This window comes from Temnothorax longispinosus, chromosome 10 (assembly GCF_030848805.1).
Source record: "Temnothorax longispinosus isolate EJ_2023e chromosome 10, Tlon_JGU_v1, whole genome shotgun sequence".
Taxonomy (NCBI): domain Eukaryota; kingdom Metazoa; phylum Arthropoda; class Insecta; order Hymenoptera; family Formicidae; genus Temnothorax; species Temnothorax longispinosus.
Window position 1 is genome coordinate 19,558,917 of NC_092367.1, and position 17,867 is coordinate 19,576,783.

Genomic DNA, 17,867 nt, shown 5'->3' on the forward strand with positions numbered 1-17,867 from the left:
GCGGATGCCGCGCGGTCGAGAGGTCGAGACAGATGGCAGCAGAGCGGGCACACGATCCCTCGGCCCTCCATGGTCTCCTCATTTTCCTGGACCGCGCTGATCGGCTTGCACGAACGCATCGCATCGTAGTGTCGCGACACGACTTCCCCGAACCCTCGACGTCATGCTGAGACCTCTACTGCTCCTGTGCTGGGCCGCGACGATCGTGTCAGGTAACGGATCCGCGACGTGGCTCTCGCGATCTCGCAGCCGCCGCGCGACGCAGACAGCTGGGCCGCGCCAAGTATCGCCGCGCGGCGATGTCCGCGATGTCGGCGATCTCCGTCATCGCCGTCCCCGTCGCCGTTGACCTCGCGATCTCGCCTCGACGAGGGGGGGACGAGGGAACGAAAAGGGAGATCCCGCGACCCCGGAGTCGCAATCGCGGCCGCTTCGGAGATTAATTGCGCACTCCGGAATCGCCGGAAGCGCCATGATGAAGACGGTCGACGGTCGGGATCTTCCTCGAAACGGGGATGTTGTCACGACGGTGACTCTAGAGTGCGGCCGCACTTGCCGCGCCGGCCGCGTCGCCGCGTCCCACCGCTATGATTCGACGCGGATGATTATATACGCTTTGAAACAAAACGGTCACACGTACGCGTGACATGACATTGCGCCGCGTCCCGAGTAGGAGGATGCCAGATTATGTATTATATGTTAAGTACGCGATAAGCATTATCGCGCCTGGGGGGGACAAAAAAAATTATATGTGTCACAGATCTAATCGGTCACGACGACGCCTCTATCTCTTAAATCACTCTAAAGCACGTGAATTCAAAATAATTTCGACTCGGCAAATTTGTATATAATGTTACCGCAATTACGCCAAGGTTTATCTCTGTGTTTCTTTTGTTGAACTTTGATCCCCTTTGTTTAGCAGAGCTTTTTTCCACATGATTTGTCCGAAATGATTGGCAGCATGAATAATTAAAATGTTCAAAAAAACATGAATATTTAACTAATTTAACTGATACTAATATATACGGACGAACCTTTAATATTGTATAGTTGAGACATTTAGCTCCTGCATATTTTTAGACTTACTAAAGATGTGCCTTTAAAACGTAGAATATGATATTGATCTATTTTTAGATACACAGACTATTTTCCTTAAGCTCTTTGCGTAGAAGGCTCATATTCGTAAGACCTTGAAAGCCGTTAGGAAGATGAATCACTCTGCGAATGATATGGAAATATAATCATGCGTGTATAATTTTAACAGCTGGCGACCCAAAGAATGTCACTATCAATGACACAAGTGTTCCTACCAACCCTGCCGGCAACAATGCAGCTGCAACTCCTCAGTCAAGCTCTCAGCCTATTCTGCCTGAATCGAGTGTAGAAACAAAGCCGAATCTGGTAGCTTCGAATAAAGATGAGCATGTGACAAATGGTTCTTCCGAACCACCAAAAGTGAACGTTCCACCAGTACCGTTTCCATCCACAAACCCACCGACTGCACCTACAACCAAGTCAACTACAACTTCAACTCCAACTACAACTGCAAAGCCTATGCCTACCACGACCGCTGCTCCCACAACACCAGCGCCGACGACCCCGCTTCCTCCACCAAGCACTGGGAAATGGAAAGTTGAAGAGAACAACACGTTGTGCGTTCTCGTTCAAATGGCTGTGCAATTCAATGTTTCTTATACCAATGCTAATAACGTGGTAAGCACGCAGATACTATACGTGGGATATTATATGTGTGAACATTATATAAAATTGTTATTAAAATTTGACATAAGTATTATAAATTTATATTGCATAAAGTCTTAATTATTATGTTTGTATTAAAATGTGCTGCGATCAAAAAATGTTATTATCAATTTTATTTGCAGACAATTCACAAGGCGATGGACATACCCAGCAACAGTACTGGAACAGGAAAGTGTGGTAAAACTGAGCAGAACCTGACTTTATCGTGGGACTCTCAGAATAAAACCACCCATAATAATTTCACGATTCATTTCGTAAAGAATGAGACGGGAAAATATTACTCTCTTCATCATTTTGAGATCTCTTTGGCGCCCGAAGAATTCCCGAATGACAAATCAAGTATGTGTTTGTTTTACGCGAGTTAAGTTGCACTTTGATCTTGAATTTTTCTCTAGGACAAACTTTTATTCCCCTTCAGATAAGACGGTGACTGTAGTACATGTGGCGCCGCAGTTCAAAACTGGATTAAGCAACTCATATAGATGTATCAAGGAACAGCAGATGGACTTAACTCGGGAGGGTAATAACGTAACTGTAGGGCTTCTGAAAGTAACCAAATTACAGTTCCAAGCTTTCCGAGGTGATAATACTACTATTTTTGGCCTAGGTGAGTGTCCAGTTTTTTTTTTTATCTTATCGCTTGTAACATGATATATTTTTATTTTGGGATGGTGCCTACGAAACTCATTGTCCATCTTATCTTTGTTTCAGCCAAGGACTGCTCGTACGACACGCCCGACATCGTTCCCATAACTGTGGGCTGTGCATTGGCGGGCTTGGTGGTAATCGTATTGATCGCATACCTCGTCGGCCGCAGACGAAGTCAGGCCCGCGGTTATCTTAGCATGTAAGCCGAGTTTCCGTGAGGTTTCCTTCCTCTTTTCCCCCTTTTTTTAATCGTTAAACTGATATTTTTTTATGCGATTCTCCGTCTAAACGGAATCGATTGTCTTATCGAGAATCTATGTAGTTGTACTTTGTGTTCTATAGCCACGAGGGCTGTGACACACGTTAAGAAAAAAAAATATATATAGCTTATACGTTTGTAAAGTTATCGCGTCCGCGTGCGGCAATATAAAAAAGAAAAAAGATACGTATCGCAAGGCGGTTCAAAACGATACAGGGTGGATGATAATTTCGAAGCAACGTGCTCCGTTCTACAAGGGCAAATACTCTCTAATAAGTATGAATTGACAGTTAAATCGCGAGATCTGCATCTACGCTGCTTCGCTCTTAACTAGCAGCGAAGATCATTTGATTTTTCATGAACATTGTAATATGAAAATAAGGAAAATTTCTGATCGATATGTATAGTGTTAAAACCATGATATCCGTGTACCGAATTCGCAGCTTCTTGGACGGGATACGTTATAACGCAAAGTTTTCCTTATCTATTCTCTTTATTTTTTTTTTTTTTTTTTTAAGGAATAATTTCCTGACTTTAATTACCGCGATACGATATACCTTTATCACACTTAATACGTATATCGATATGTGTTTCCGTTACATTCGTACTCGAATTCTTTTTATTAAACTGTACTGTGAAGTAATAGCAGTTGTTTATATAGCCCTAGGTGTGCGTGCGTGAGTGTATCAGAATAGTATGAAGAAGCACGCGCTTCACCCGTTAATGTTAAAGTTGTACTTCACTTGGAATAAGCGCAAGCCAAACGCTTAAATTAGACACTACAGATAGTGCAATCTTTTAGGTGTAAAAAAATTATTAGCTTACGTCAAACGAAATAATAAATAAAATAAAACGTAACATCAAAATGTGTAACTCAACTAATATAATGTGCAAAATTTTGGAAACACTTTGTTCCCTTGATAAGTACGTTTGGATATGTCCGATTTAACGTAAACGATAATATAATCCTTGGAAAAGAAAAGAGAATAAGTGCTACTGCTTGTAGAAGCACTAATAATTTTTAATGCAGGAAATATTTTCGCAGTTTTTACGCCGTCGTTGCTTTGTTCGAAGGCGTTTCGACCGGTTTTTATCTAATGTAAGATAATATGCGAGGGTAATGAAATCTGGTGTTTGTATTTAAAAAAGTAAACGGGATTTCAGAATTTAACAAGAGTTTCGCGTGTGCACCGTGCTGCTTCATAAGTACTATATTATGACAAGACTGAACGACGAGTAGTGAGATGAAAGTGGAGGGCAAAAAGTAAAGTAAAAACAAATTAAAGTAAACTGAATAAAGCGCTGTACATAAAACAAAGTAGTAAGTACTACTTTTGGATTACGAGCATGTATTGCAATTAGGCGAGACCTACATTATCAACAATAAAATGGAATATTTCAAGGATATTTCTGACATTTGTTTTAGACTACGTTTACTCCAAATTCCACAATCTTTCCTTCGCTTTTCTTTTATCGAGATATACATATTTGCAATTTAATTGAATTGCAAAAATCATAATAGGTAATACTGAAGTGATTTGGACGACAGATTTGCTTAATTTAGAGCATATACCTCTCATCGCCATGTTTACTCCTGAGAAACTGAATTTACGAGATTCATGTTATTACGGCAATTTCATAGCAAAAAGGCTCAAAAATCAACAAAATCTACCAAGATCGTTAAAATATGTGATTAGGGCAAAAATGTTTCCTTTAAAAACACATAAAATCACTGAAAATTATATTCAAAATAGCCAAAAAATTTAATTTTTTAAATCTCCCAATTTCTCCCCAATTAAATCATTTTCAAAAATCAAAATAAACCTACCTTAAAATCAAGTAAAATAACTAAAAAAAAAGCAATTTATCAAAAAATTCCCCAATTTTTTATTTCACTCCGAGACCACTAGAGTCTCTATACATATAAAGGCCATTGCACGTAACACTAATCACACTCGATTAATTATTCTTCGAGCTCAAGGAGTATAATCGACTGTGCGTGGTCTATTTTCTTACGGCCTTACGATCATGACTTATTTGTTACGTGCAATAGCCTTGGAAATCAACGATATGGATTCGCTACCGCTTAGGGCCGTGCCTTAAGTTCTTGACTGTGATTGGCTGATTTGCTTACTGCTTTAGTTTTTCTATGTGCCACGGCCTTATGGCCTCTCTTCAGGTTTCTCTCTGACTACTGTAGCATGGCAGGCATGGCAGCAGCCAGCAGCTCCAGATTCCAGATCGGTCAACATGGCACAAGCGTGACAAGTGTGGGCTGTTGTGGGCCTAAAATGTAAACAATACAACATGTAAATTGTATCAGCGAGAGCACATCGACGGGCAACGGAGATGTACACGTTGTTGCACGGTTTGTACAAGTACCTGATGCAAAAGGACGAATACTTTATATTGATCTTGGGACTCGACAATGCAGGGAAAACGGTAGGACACTTGAAACATTCCGAGGTTATGACGCGGGGACCGCTAATTACTGCGTATTTATAGACTTACCTGGAAGCGGCGAAGACGAAATTCACGAAGAATTACAAGGGTATGAATCCGAGCAAGATCACGACCACCGTAGGCCTGAACATCGGCAAGATCGACATCGCTGGAGTATCCTTTAACTTCTGGGATCTCGGTGGCCAGGAGGAGCTTCAGTCTCTGTGGGACAAAGTAATTAGTGCATAATACAAGAAAATTAACACATATTGGCGTGTATTTTCTTCTTATATTTCTCCTTCTACTTGTGGAATTACATAATACATATTTCTCGTCGCGCTAATAAATGGCATACAAGATATCATTAGACAGTATTGTTTTACATTTGCAGTATTATGCGGAATCTCACGCTGTGATTTACATCGTCGACTCGTCCGACCGTGATAGAATACCAGATTCCAAAGAAACTTTTGGTAAGACGCGTTCTGTAATGATAATTTGCATTATTAAATTCAGCAAGCCCGCGACAGCAAGTAAACTAACAGCATACGAAACATTTCTAATATTTCAATATGTATTAATAAAATTATTAAGTTTAAAATATCTTGACTTTTGAGAAATTAAAATTTTTCATTTTCTGCATTTTAACGAGGCATATATATTACGCAAATGATAAAAATATGTGCATTGAACATTCTTTGTCTTTTAGATAAGGTGATATCGTCCGAACATCTAACTGGCGTACCATTGTTGGTACTGGCAAATAAGCAGGACGTACCCGACTGTATGGGTGTTAGAGAAGTGAAACCGATATTCAATCAAAGTGCGCACTTGATCGGCAGAAGGGATTGCATGGTAATGCCTGTATCGGCTCTTAATGGGTAAGTAAAACTAGGGTTTATTTCGCTAATTTATATTATGTTAAAATTATAAACAAAAAAAATAAATGATAGCTGATACTATTAGTGCGTTTTGCGTTTATCCACTCTTAAAATTATATAAAGTAATGGTTCGTAATTCGGAAAAAGGGATGGAGTGGACGAGGGCATACACTGGCTGGTGGATTGCGTCAAGAGAAACAGTGATATACGGCCGCCTCGCAATCAGGACGACAATTCCTTATCTTAGCTGTGACACATTCCTATTCTCTTTGGTATAATTTATAATAATATATAAATATATACAATACTGCGATCTAACGGCACTGTACATATGTGCAGGCATGTGTACAGTGTTTCTATGAATAAAGAATTTTTTTAAATCGAATATACATTATTCATCTGCTTTTAGGTATGGAAAAGAAATGCTCATTAAAATCGAGCGGGAGATAGATGCAAAATGTTTATGACTCCTTTTTTTAAAAATATTTCAAAATATTAAATGCAAAATGATTCGATACTATCAGATCTCGTTAGGATCTGGATCTGTGTGAGTGTGAATGCCTGATATCAAGGTAGTCACCGAGATAAGAGATAATGCCCACACCTCGTCCCGGTACTCTATTATATTAGTGATAAAGAGCGACAGATTAGAGCGTACAAGACTGATCGTGCACCTGTACCCCGTTTGATATATAGGTTGTGATTTTTTTTTTATGCACATCTTTTTGGTCGCAAGCTCCTTATTTGTTTAACATTATCGCGTAATATGTGGCCTTATTACGACACCGAGGATTGGAGTGTCTTGCCACCGGAACTCAACAGAAGGTGATTTGTTCAATTTATGATGTGGCAGATGGGGACGTTTATCGCTTGGAGGCGTGCGTCATATAGCTATATGTTTTCAAGGATTGATATTAACCGGAGTATAGCGTTTTAAGAAACATTGAGGAGGGAGAAGGGAGATCGGGCTAACGAGCTTGTAGCTTGTATTCGTGTATCACATTCAAAATGTGTTAAATGTTAAATGTTAAATGTGGCCGTTGAGTTGAAATTTTACTTCTCTCGTGCAAGAACTGTAGGTGTGTGCAAAGGTAGACGCATTTAGTGCTTAAAACTAGTTGAAAACTCGGGTATAAAAACAGCTGCGCTCTGCGCTATAAATTCATCATTTTTTAAATCTCAAGTCGCTTTAATTAAGATAATACTTTGTGCCATCTCCCGATTGTGATTGTGCGTCCCATGTGTGGATTGTATCTGTAAAAGAGCAATGTGACCATATCATTGTCAGTCGTGCAATGACACTTGTACGAGAGACTGACGGCTCGCGTCGATCCGGATATTTATGCAACGAAATCGCGTTATCTTATCGCGAGAGACGGAAGCGAAGATAGTTTTCTTCTACCGGTGGTAAAGTCGAGGTCTTCACGCGACCGCGTGAAAATTCTTTCGCTCTCGGCATCATTGATCGACGCATGGCTCATCCTCTCGGAAGATCAAGTATCAACCTTCTTCCCCGTCGGATCTGCCGCTTCCGCGAGTCCCGTGGCATTCGAATCTCGCGGTCGGAGCGCAGTGCTGCCACGTTCACGGCGCGTTCCCTGCCTTCAGGTGACTCTCGCGCGATTTTTCCTTCTCCGTCATCCTCGAGTCGCGTGCGGTCGCGAGGTTAGAATTCGCGGCTCGTTTCCGGGCGCGATCGCGCGTCTTCTTGGTGAAAAGTCCCCGAGACGACGTCGGTGACGACGTCGACGGCCATTTTTGAGTCCTCCCGTCTCCCGTCGTCGGTCGTGGCGCTCGGACACGCGAGATTCCGCGCGACCTGGCGCGACCTGTCGACGAGGCGACAAGAAAGAGAGAGGGAAAAAGAGAGAAAGAGGGAAGAAAAGAAAGAGAGAGAGAGAGAGAGCACGTCGTTAAGGCGGCTCGGCGCTCGGTATCGCGACTATCGCGCGGGCGGACAGCCAGGTTGGCCGTTGGCAGTGTGTGTGTGTATGTGTGTGTGTGGTCCGTGTGGTTGACGATCGTGTGGGTAGGGACCTCGCGCAAGCGGAGCTATATTCATGGGGTTCGCGGCCGCGGACTAGCGATCAGTCTCCGCCTTCACGGGACTCGACGGCGCCGCACGGTACGTATCCACGTAGTCGCCGTCGCGCGCTCCCCCTTCTCCCCCTGAATCACGGAGTCTCGGATCGGGTATCCGGACGGGCGGACGGTACCGTCGGACGACCGGTTGGCGTTCCGGAGTACTCCTCGAGTACGCCACCGCGACGGCAGGAGCGTGAGGGCGCACGGCTCGCGCCTAACTCGAGGACTCGGCGCGGCGACTCCACGAGCCTCTCCGAGCGCCGACTTCACGGCGGTCGGAGTTCGAGCCTCGAGCTTCCCAAGGCTTCTCTGTTCCAGCCTTCGTTCCGCGTCACCGTAATGTAAACACGCAGAGCGGAGAGCGCGACCGTGTTCGCTCCGTTTCCGGGGCCAGGCCGCGGTAGTGCCTTCCGCGCGGCAGCCGAGGACTCCCGTACCCTTCGACGTCCGTCTCACCGCGTGTACCCTACATACGCGACAACACGTCACGCAGGAAGTCGTTGGCCGAGTTGGCTCCCCGACGGATTCGCGACGACATTCACGCTGAACTTCCGCGAGGGAGCTCGACGTTTGACAGCCGCGGGTTAACCCTCGGCTCTCCGCGCTCGACTCCGCGGCCCCCCTTTTTTTTATGTAAGCCGGCCGTGTTTTGCAATACCTCGCGGTGGCCGAGATTCTAGCGCACGGCCGATACGTCCTTCACGCTCCTGCCAAGCGATGTGTCGCGAGTCGCGATATCTAATGCGTCCGCATGTTCACCGAGCTCGCAAACCGATGCCCTATTTCAGAAAGCACTTTGGAGCTATACCCCCTTGCGTTCCGCCTTCTCCGTCAACGTGCGTTCAAGTTTAATAGAGTATACAATTGTGTGCTGATCACGACACAGCTGTCGGTCACTTGGACTCGTGAACTCTCAATTAAGGTGATCACGGAGCTCCATGTCGCCTTTCTAAGCAGCTACAGATTGAATAAACTTAAATCATTTTTAATAGAAAATTCTTTCTGATAGAAAATCTGATTTTAGGAATTTAGAAATTTATAAGTTTCATTTGTGGTGAATAAAGGATATTTGTGAAGGCGGTATGCAAAGTGAATTGAGCAGTAGAGTTTCTTTATGAAATAGGGCAAGCATCTATAGAAGGTTTATGAAATACGAAACCTAAGTTGTAACTCTCACTTTACATGAGAGAGATCAAATTATTCCTTGATTATGTACATTACTTTGATGCTCAGGTTTGACATGATCTATTAATATTGTGTATTAATAGATAGAAATGATACTAACATGCTTTATATTATTGTCGTCCTGTGTCCACTAGGAAGATAGCAGAGTTCGTGTTTTGTACTCGTCTACGTCTTGGTTTTCGTTGTGCAGTTTGTGGCATAGGTTCAGAGCTCAAGTCAGGAAACGATGAATGCCTCAGAACATGGGTAATGCATACAGTCTTCCTCGTATATATGTGTACTTTCAATAATTTTCAACTCGCACGGGCAGGAATGAGACAGTGAGAGAAAAATCGTTCGTATCATCTTCGTCTTAGACATTGTCATAAGTGTTTAATAATCTGCAACGGAATTTGTTAGTTAATCATCTTTATATTGATTATGATATATCTATCTTTTAATATGGATGTGACTTACTGCAGAGATGCAGCTTTTATTCTTACATTTTTATACTGCAAGATATTAAATTGGTTGCAGTAAAATTATGCGGTATAATACAAGTGTCATTGCACGATAAGTAGATTCGACTGGTAGGAGTGCTAATGTTCATAAAGCAGCATGGGTGTGTACTTTTTCAGGTTTAACCCAGCCTTTAACATGGCCTCCATAAAGCAGGCTTTCAATGAGGCTGTGGAAAGAGGTAGGTGTATTGTTTAATTGACTCGCAATGGCTGTAAATAGCTAATCATTGGAACATCTGATTCTGCTTGTGTGTTATCTTCCATAGATTCTTTTCTCACACGTTGAAAATTAATTGAATTGTTTTAAAAATACCAAATAAAAATTTTTGTATCTATATATCTTAACGTATCTATATATTTATAAACAATGAAATTAATTTATAAGTAACAGGATTTGTCATTCTCAATTTACGAGTTACATTTTTCACATTGTTGTGATAATTTATTAATGTACAAAGTTATTTACAAGCAGAATCAGCAGTTACCAAAGATAGTGTACATTTATACTGATAACTTTTTCACACTTTGAAAGTCTCGACAGTTAGGATGCCTGTGCCGACGCGGTTGAGGGATCTGATTAGACAAATACGGGCTGCACGAACGGCAGCGGAAGAGAGGACGGTCGTGAATAAGGAATGCGCGTATATTCGCTCGACCTTTAGGGAAGAAGACAGCGTATGGAGATGTCGCAATATCGCCAAGTTACTGTACATTCATATGTTGGGGTGTGTATCAAAGCATAATTACTGCGATTTGATATTATCGGGAGGATAAGTTACTAAGAAGACACAATGACGTTCCAGGTATCCAGCGCATTTTGGTCAATTGGAATGTTTGAAACTCATCGCTTCGCCCAAATTTACCGATAAACGAATTGGTTATTTGGGAGCCATGCTGTTGCTGGACGAGCGGCAAGACGTACATCTCCTGATCACGAATTGTCTAAAAAAGTAATGACCGTTCTATTTCGAATGCCAATATTCTACATTTTCGAAAAAGAATTTTCCTCTTCAAAAGAGTCAACGTCTTCCTCTTGTTTTTGTTCGCACAGTGACTTGAACAGTTCTACACAGTTCGTCATTGGTCTGGCGTTGTGTACCCTTGGTGCAATTGCGTCCCCGGAAATGGCAAGGGATTTGGCGTCCGAGGTGGAGAGATTGATGAAGTCGCCGAACGCGTACATCCGAAAGAAAGCGGCGCTCTGCGCCTTTCGGATCATCAGACGCGTGCCGGAACTGATGGAGATGTTTCTGCCGGCTACCCGCAGCCTGATCACCGAGAAGAATCATGGAGTCCTCATTACCGGCGTTACCCTCATCACGGAGATGTGCGAGAACAGCGTCGACACGCTGAATCACTTCAAAAAGGTATTTTCAAGAGATACTTGTTCGATACGGCGTACATCAGTTCTGGAACAGGTTTCTGTAGAACGCGGTTTGATGCTGTGAATCTACCCGTCCGAGTCATAGTATTGCATTACATAACCGATCAACCTATCTAGTATGACCGATATCAAGTTAGATAGTAGTAGAGAAACCCGCTAAAAGAGGAGTATCTAGTGCATAGTGGAATTATTCATTAGGAATTGAAACTTACGTTTGCTGGGTAATTATATGGTCCGTTAGCAATAGTAACGGAAAAGAATGCAGTCTTAATCTCTATACGAGCATAGATACGAAATAGTCAACCGAAAGAATATTTTATTGATGTTACGCAATAAACGTATACACCATAGATTGTTCTTTACGCGTCTATAAATATCATAAGGAAAAAGAGTGTTTTCCTGCGCTTTATCTTAATACAATATCAAAATTTCAAACACGATCTTTCATTTACATTTGTAATACATACTTGCTTTAAATAGAGTCTAAACAGCTTCGTTGATATAAATATGTGCGAGTTTCTCTTCTATCTTTCTAAAAAAAAAAAAATAATAAGACAATTGTTAAAAATCTTTCGTGAAGTTTAACACAAGGTTAATGCCTTCAAATTTATCACGTGAACATACGTAATATAAGCGTTGGTTTTGTCTTTCTTAGGAATGCGGCCATCGTGAGGTAATATGCATATAAAGATTCTTCTGTATCTTTGCATGTATGTTTATTACTCACAGACTTCATTCTTTTCTTTTACTTTGCCCGAAATAGACGTTGAAACTGTCAAAATGTAAAATCAACATCGTCTGCTTTGCTATGCTATTTTTTAATAATTAAAAGTATCGAACCATCTATATTCTTTTACATACAAAAATCTTTTACATACAAGTACATGAATCTTTTATCGGTGGAAAAAAGTAGTTATATATGTAGAAAAATATTACTAATACAACCTGTAATTGGCATGATGACATTTTTCATTATAATTGCATGTTTATCGTAGCTCGTTTATAAAAAGTTATTTTGTTAGCGTATGTTTAATTAAATAGTCTGTAGCAATAATTACAAGACAAATAGCCTGTATAATATTGATAATTAATGATATAATTCGCATCCGAGATAATTACTTTTAAATAGCTAAAAACTCGGACTCTTTGGATATTATTTTAAAGCGATAGATAGTGCTTATTTGTATTTTGTCATGTTACATGAAAATGTATGCTATCCTGCAATGGCTTGTTCTATCAATCTTGTTTCCTGTAATCAATGTTAATAATTGAATTAAATTGAAATTTTACGATAAGTCTTTGAAATTAAACGGAGATAAATATAGATCTCATTGCAGATCGTGCCAAACCTCGTAAGAATCTTGAAGAACCTGATCTTAGCTGGATACTCGCCCGAGCATGATGTATCCGGAGTATCGGATCCGTTTCTTCAGGTGAAGATACTGCGTCTCCTACGTATTCTGGGACGCAATGACGTCGATACGTCCGAAGCCATGAACGACATTCTTGCTCAAGTCGCCACTAACACGGAAACCACCAAAAACGTCGGTAACACGATACTCTACGAGACGGTTCTATCGATCATGGACATCAAGTCGGAGAGCGGGCTTCGAGTCCTAGCGGTCAACATACTGGGCAGATTTTTATTGAATAACGACAAGAATATCAGATACGTGGCCTTGAACACGTTATTGAAGACGGTTTACATGGACACGAGCGCGGTGCAGAGGCATCGATCGACAATTCTAGTAAAATATTTACTTATAGATTTTCTTTTTTGAGCACGAAGAGAAAGTTATTCATTGCGATTAATATTCTCTCGGCGTATTTCAGGAATGCCTGAAGGACCCAGACGTATCGATCAGAAGACGCGCGATGGAGCTGAGTTTCGCGCTCGTGAATACCAACAACATCAGAAACATGATGAAGGAGTTACTCTTGTTCCTGGAACGTGCCGATCCAGAATTCAAGGCTCAATGCAGCAGCAATATTGTGATGTCTGCGGAGAGATTTGCTCCGAATAAACGCTGGCACCTCGAAACGCTCTTCAAAGTGCTTGTCGCGGTATGTATTTTTACGAGAACATAATACGAGATACATGAATGCGGGGAATGCGAGTGACTTACCGATATTTATTATTTTTTTTAATTTTCAGGCTGGTAATTACGTGCGAGACGACGTGGTAGCGTGCACGATTCAATTAATTTCGGAGACGCAGCCACAGCAGGGCTATGCTGTTGGCGCGTTGTGGCGTGCGTTAGAAAAGGACACATCCGACAAGCAGCCCTTGGCACAAGTTGCCACGTGGTGCATCGGCGAGTATGGCGATCTGTTATTGTACGGTCCACCGTCGGAAGATGCCGAGACTCCAGTCAATGTAAGTTCAACTGTAGCAACAGTGTATTACTTCTTAACTTACATAACTTACATAAAAAGACTTGAATATTGCTAATGAAACGTTCGAACAACTTTTTTTCTGTGTTAATCATGTCTTAAAGGTCATTTGTCATACTTTTCCTAGATATATATGTATATATACGATAGTGATTTAAAAATTTTTCATATTTTGTTATCAGTTGACAGAAGACGAAATTATCGACGTGTATCAGAGGTTACTTTGGAGTCCGCAGAACACTGTTGTTACGAAACAGTATACCTTATTGTCTCTCACCAAATTGAGCACGAGGTTCCAGAAAGGTCACGAGTTAGTATCGCTTTAATCATCCATGGTTATCCTTATATCTATGCAAAAGAGATTCCTATCGCATATAATGTTGACGTAATATTCTGTATTACAGGAAAATTCGTCAGATCATAGATACATTTGGTAGCAACTTGCATATCGAATTACAGCAGAGAGGTATCGAATTCTCGCAGTTGTTCCGAAAGTACGATCACCTGCGGCCTGCGCTGCTCGAGAGAATGCCACCGATGGAAACTGCGCGACCGCAGGCCAATGGTATCATAGGCCTGGTGAACGGCGAGCCAGAACCGGAAGACGAGAAGTCCACGATTCTGGAATCAGCCACGACTACATCCGATTCAGTAAGCGCGTACTACTTAACATATCTTTTCATTTAAATTATAAACATGCAATTTAAAAGAATAATATACAAGATTTCTAATGACATTAAAACGTGAATTTTGCAGTGTGCTAACTTAAAAAAAGAGCTCTACCAGTATCTCACATTCTTCTTTTTTTGCTATTTTACAGAGTGCACTTTTAGATTTACTTGGAACTACGGATGTAGGAGTGACGATGCCGGCGGCGACGACCAACAAAAATTCCTCGCCGAGTTCGACCACGGCGCATAACAATGACCTGTTGGATTTGCTCGGAAGTTTAGATTTGAATACGCCTACGCCTGTCGCTCCCACACTACCACTTCAACCGCAGTCACCATCCACACCGATGTTCAGTCCCACGAACAATAGTAACTTCTTAGTAGATGGATTGCTCAATACTCCGTCGGTGCAAAATGGTTCGTCATAAGATCTAAAAGAATATCACGGATTGATTAGCATATGTAAAACATGATCATTGTTACAGAACTACCGAACATGATGATCTTCGACAAATCAGGACTCAAAATAACGTTTAAATTGGAAAGACCGCCCGATATTCCCGATCTATTAGTCATAAATATGTTGGCTCAAAACTCCGGAAGCACCATTTTAACCGATTTCCTGTTTCAAGCAGCAGTTCCTAGGGTTAGACACATACGCATTTACAATTACATTTACGATTAGTTGTTGTATATCACAAACTAATGTATTTGTCGTATATTTCCCGCTTACAGACATTCCAACTACAAATGTTATCGCCGTCGAGTACTGTCATTCCGCCGTCTGGTCAAGTAACTCAAGTGTTGAGAGTGACAAATATGAATAGAGTTAGTTTTCAATATGTTATTTCTATACAGAATAATCGTTTGAGCTTTTCGTCTTTAATCGACGATCTCTCTTTTGTTCCTTAGGCATCGTTAAGGATGAGACTGCGTATATCATATACGGGCCCGACTGGACCAGTTCTGGAACAGACGGAAGTCAATAACTTTCCCGTTTCGACATCGCAGTGACAAGATGTAATACAAAATACATTTGTACATATGCCTGCCTAAAGATAATTGATCGAATTTTGAAAGGGATTGGGAAAAAGATGAAGTGCAATTTCGTCTCTCCGTCAAGAACAGTGAAATATACAACTTGGCAAATGGATATATTTAACACACACAGACGTTTGTATTAATTAAGCAATCTTTGTATGCGCGACACCGACAAGGCATGACCTAAACTTTATAAGAGAGACTTTGGGTATGTCAAAAAGTATGATAATTTAATTTCGCGTGCGATTTGTTCAGTATATTCTGAAAACTCATTCGCAATGAAAAGTGAAGTATTAATTCTCTTCCGCGCGTATATAAAGGCTGTCGCGTAATGTGATATTAACGTCGCGGTCTTTCAAAAATTACGTTTTGTATTACCGTTGTCTATCGTTCTCGTAATGTGCCGCACGTGTGTGGAAAAAAAAGAAAGAGAGAAGAAAGAGATGTAAATATTTTTTCTAACCGAAACACGCGGAGGAAGTTAGAGAGATGTCGTACTCCGATCGGTTGCATTCCCGCTGTTTTACGGCTACTAATTTAGCGCGTAATTTCTCCTCACGTAGGCTAAATGAGATAGAAAACGAAGAGACATAGGGAAAGACGAGTGTAAGACAACAGAAACACATCAGACACATCACACGCCACTCGAGAACAATAGAACATGAGAAAGCCTGGAAGGATTCGAAGGGAGGTTCCGTCACCGAAAGTGCTCTGTCGCTGCCCCAAAAAGTTATCTATATGAAAAGGCGCTTAACTCTCGCTGTAACTAAAAAAAAAATACGATCTTTTCTACCGCTGTATTTGTAAGATATCGCGGACGACTCGCGAATGATCGTCTTGTAAATATTAGATAATCACAGTGACGTATAGAGGCAAGGAAATCCTTACGCGATAGGAGAAATAGAAGAAAAAGGACACGCGAGATGGGACTCTTTATATGTGTATATGATAGAACTGTTGATTCAATAACGCGAATACGATAATATCCACGTTTCCGTCTTCGAGAGAAAGTGTGAAAAAAAAATCATTTTTTTGGGGGAGGATGTACACACAGACACAACACATACCCATACCCACACACAACGCCTACGGTGCATGAGTGTGTTACGTGCGTAGCGCGAGTACACAATTTCGAATTCGTATTCAGAGTATACAGAGTAATATTGGAGGGCTGAATTCTGATTGTCATGTTATATCTGTCGCGCGTATGTATGCATGTTGAATCTTGCATCCGATTGTGCGAGAAATTTATTATTACGAGAAGTATCGGGGTTCTGTTAGTGGTCCAATTAAACACCTCTTCGTCGCGTCCGAATGATATTAATTCGTGCGAGACGTCAATGGTATTTCGCTATATTGTATAATTTTATCAAATTGATTTTAACGCGATGTGAAGCAGAGTCGGTAACTCCGGTATCACGCGGCTACGAAATTGCTCTACAAAGTGGATCGTCAGAAATGAACTTGAAATTGCTCAAGTTCGATTTCATATCCGCGAACTGTGGTCATCTAGTTCTACTTTTCGTTCATTTTTACGAAAGTCACAACATAAAGAAGGATAATCGTATGTATACGTCGACAATAGCTTACCTTTAAAGTTGCAGTAAACACTAACATAAAATTAACAGCAAAGTAACGATGTTTTCACTACCTAATTTTGAAATTTTAAATTTACTATTTGCTATTCAATTTGAATTACTTACAGTCTCAGAGATATCACTTGTGTGTATATATATTATATATGTCGAATAGTAAAGAGAGAAAGAGAGAAATGTACGGAAAAAACTCGCTCACTTAACATAATGTTCGTACGATTTTATACTTACTTTGTCGAATTTTCACATCTGTCGATGACGAGCGACAAATGTAAGCCCTATATATATAATAGGTATACAAGTTAGGAAGAAATACGCTGAGAGCAATAGAATGTTGGCAAAGCCGTGTTTTTAGACATCTATTTTCTCTCTAGACTTTTCTATGAATTAAGTTATAAAATATGCTGTTGTACTTAATTATTTAATTCGCTCCGATGAAACATCATAGTGTGACGCGAAATAGGTGTAGATGTATGTACATACCATAAGTTCATCTCTCAAGAGCGCCGTTCTTTCAATCGTACGTTTTCTTCTCTTATTTCTAACGGGATATCTTATGTATAACTTTCTCGATTAGGTTTACAATTGATTGAGTATATAACTGTATGCATTTTAGCTCCGTCCCTTATATGTTGTGCGAGATACGTGGGCGCGCGCGCGCGAGGTATAGGAATATATAAAATAGAACAGGTGGGTGTGCGTTTCTCTGAGAGAGAGTGGCCTTGTCTTTAAAGTCTGTGACACAGCACGTCAGTCCTTCAATGGGGGTATTGCTCTGCCTACTTGTTCTGAATATTACATATTAGTTTTATAAACATACCTATAAATATATAAATACATACATGAGGATATTGATCAATGATAAAAATGCTGTATATATACTTTCTAGCGAATCAAGGTGTGAAAATAAAATGTATTTTTATTCCACTACGTTTTTAAAAACCGCCATTCGTGTACTTGAAGCGCCTTTATGATTACTCGTCGTAAGAAACTATCGAACGCTGATATTTCATTCTGTCGA

At 40.9% G+C, this 17,867-nt stretch overlaps 3 protein-coding genes across 10 annotated transcripts; all 3 read left to right on the top strand.

Moving 5' to 3' along the window:
- The first annotated feature begins 32 nt into the window (after positions 1 to 32).
- On the top strand, positions 33 to 4,075 carry Lamp1 (lysosome-associated membrane glycoprotein 1). The gene is made up of 5 exons (XM_071791256.1): positions 33 to 212; positions 1,265 to 1,713; positions 1,884 to 2,100; positions 2,180 to 2,368; positions 2,473 to 4,075. Exons 1-5 carry the CDS (start codon positions 164 to 166, stop codon positions 2,610 to 2,612), a joined length of 1,044 nt encoding a protein of 347 aa, XP_071647357.1. The 5' UTR covers positions 33 to 163; the 3' UTR covers positions 2,613 to 4,075.
- A 744-nt stretch (positions 4,076 to 4,819) lies between these two features.
- Positions 4,820 to 6,453, top strand: Arfrp1 (ADP-ribosylation factor related protein 1). Its single transcript, XM_071791270.1, has 6 exons — positions 4,820 to 5,110; positions 5,174 to 5,344; positions 5,502 to 5,583; positions 5,820 to 5,991; positions 6,139 to 6,263; positions 6,401 to 6,453. Exons 1-5 carry the CDS (start codon positions 5,018 to 5,020, stop codon positions 6,236 to 6,238), a joined length of 618 nt encoding a protein of 205 aa, XP_071647371.1. The 5' UTR covers positions 4,820 to 5,017; the 3' UTR covers positions 6,239 to 6,263; positions 6,401 to 6,453.
- A 1,281-nt stretch (positions 6,454 to 7,734) lies between these two features.
- Ap-1gamma (adaptor protein complex 1, gamma subunit) lies at positions 7,735 to 17,773 on the top strand. 8 transcript variants are annotated; one of them, XM_071791213.1, is made up of 17 exons: positions 8,720 to 8,998; positions 9,101 to 9,309; positions 9,396 to 9,507; positions 9,879 to 9,940; positions 10,294 to 10,486; positions 10,565 to 10,711; positions 10,813 to 11,128; positions 11,801 to 11,818; positions 12,483 to 12,893; positions 12,979 to 13,209; positions 13,301 to 13,522; positions 13,722 to 13,849; positions 13,944 to 14,190; positions 14,360 to 14,627; positions 14,696 to 14,856; positions 14,946 to 15,038; positions 15,123 to 17,773. In XM_071791213.1, the coding sequence occupies exons 3-17, from the start codon at positions 9,488 to 9,490 to the stop codon at positions 15,222 to 15,224; spliced, it is 2,619 nt and encodes an 872-aa protein (XP_071647314.1). In that variant the 5' UTR covers positions 8,720 to 8,998; positions 9,101 to 9,309; positions 9,396 to 9,487; the 3' UTR covers positions 15,225 to 17,773. The 8 variants fall into 8 exon arrangements, with proteins under 8 accessions (XP_071647313.1, XP_071647319.1, XP_071647318.1 ...); XM_071791212.1 differs by lacking the exons at positions 8,720 to 8,998; positions 9,101 to 9,309 and adding an exon at positions 7,735 to 8,116; XM_071791218.1 differs by lacking the exons at positions 8,720 to 8,998; positions 9,101 to 9,309 and adding an exon at positions 7,735 to 8,116 and having other exon boundaries at positions 10,303 to 10,486.
- The last annotated feature ends 94 nt before the right edge of the window (positions 17,774 to 17,867 follow it).

What these genes read in the sequence shown, in the direction of transcription:
- Ap-1gamma (XM_071791212.1), top strand. Translation starts at nt 9,488, where the DNA reads ATGAATGCCTCAGAACATGG. An exon ending in ATGAATGCCTCAGAACATGG is followed by an intron (nt 9,508 to 9,878) that starts GTAATGCATACA and finishes GTACTTTTTCAG; the next exon opens with GTTTAACCCAGCCTTTAACA. An exon ending in CTGTACATTCATATGTTGGG is followed by an intron (nt 10,487 to 10,564) that starts GTGTGTATCAAA and finishes ATGACGTTCCAG; the next exon opens with GTATCCAGCGCATTTTGGTC.
- Arfrp1 (XM_071791270.1), top strand. Translation starts at nt 5,018, where the DNA reads ATGTACACGTTGTTGCACGGTTTGTACAAGTACCTGATGCAAAAGGAC. An exon ending in TTCAGTCTCTGTGGGACAAA is followed by an intron (nt 5,345 to 5,501) that starts GTAATTAGTGCA and finishes TTACATTTGCAG; the next exon opens with TATTATGCGGAATCTCACGC. An exon ending in AGATTCCAAAGAAACTTTTG is followed by an intron (nt 5,584 to 5,819) that starts GTAAGACGCGTT and finishes TTTGTCTTTTAG; the next exon opens with ATAAGGTGATATCGTCCGAA.
- Lamp1 (XM_071791256.1), top strand. Translation starts at nt 164, where the DNA reads ATGCTGAGACCTCTACTGCTCCTGTGCTGGGCCGCGACGATCGTGTCA. An exon ending in GGCCGCGACGATCGTGTCAG is followed by an intron (nt 213 to 1,264) that starts GTAACGGATCCG and finishes TAATTTTAACAG; the next exon opens with CTGGCGACCCAAAGAATGTC. An exon ending in ATACCAATGCTAATAACGTG is followed by an intron (nt 1,714 to 1,883) that starts GTAAGCACGCAG and finishes TTTTATTTGCAG; the next exon opens with ACAATTCACAAGGCGATGGA.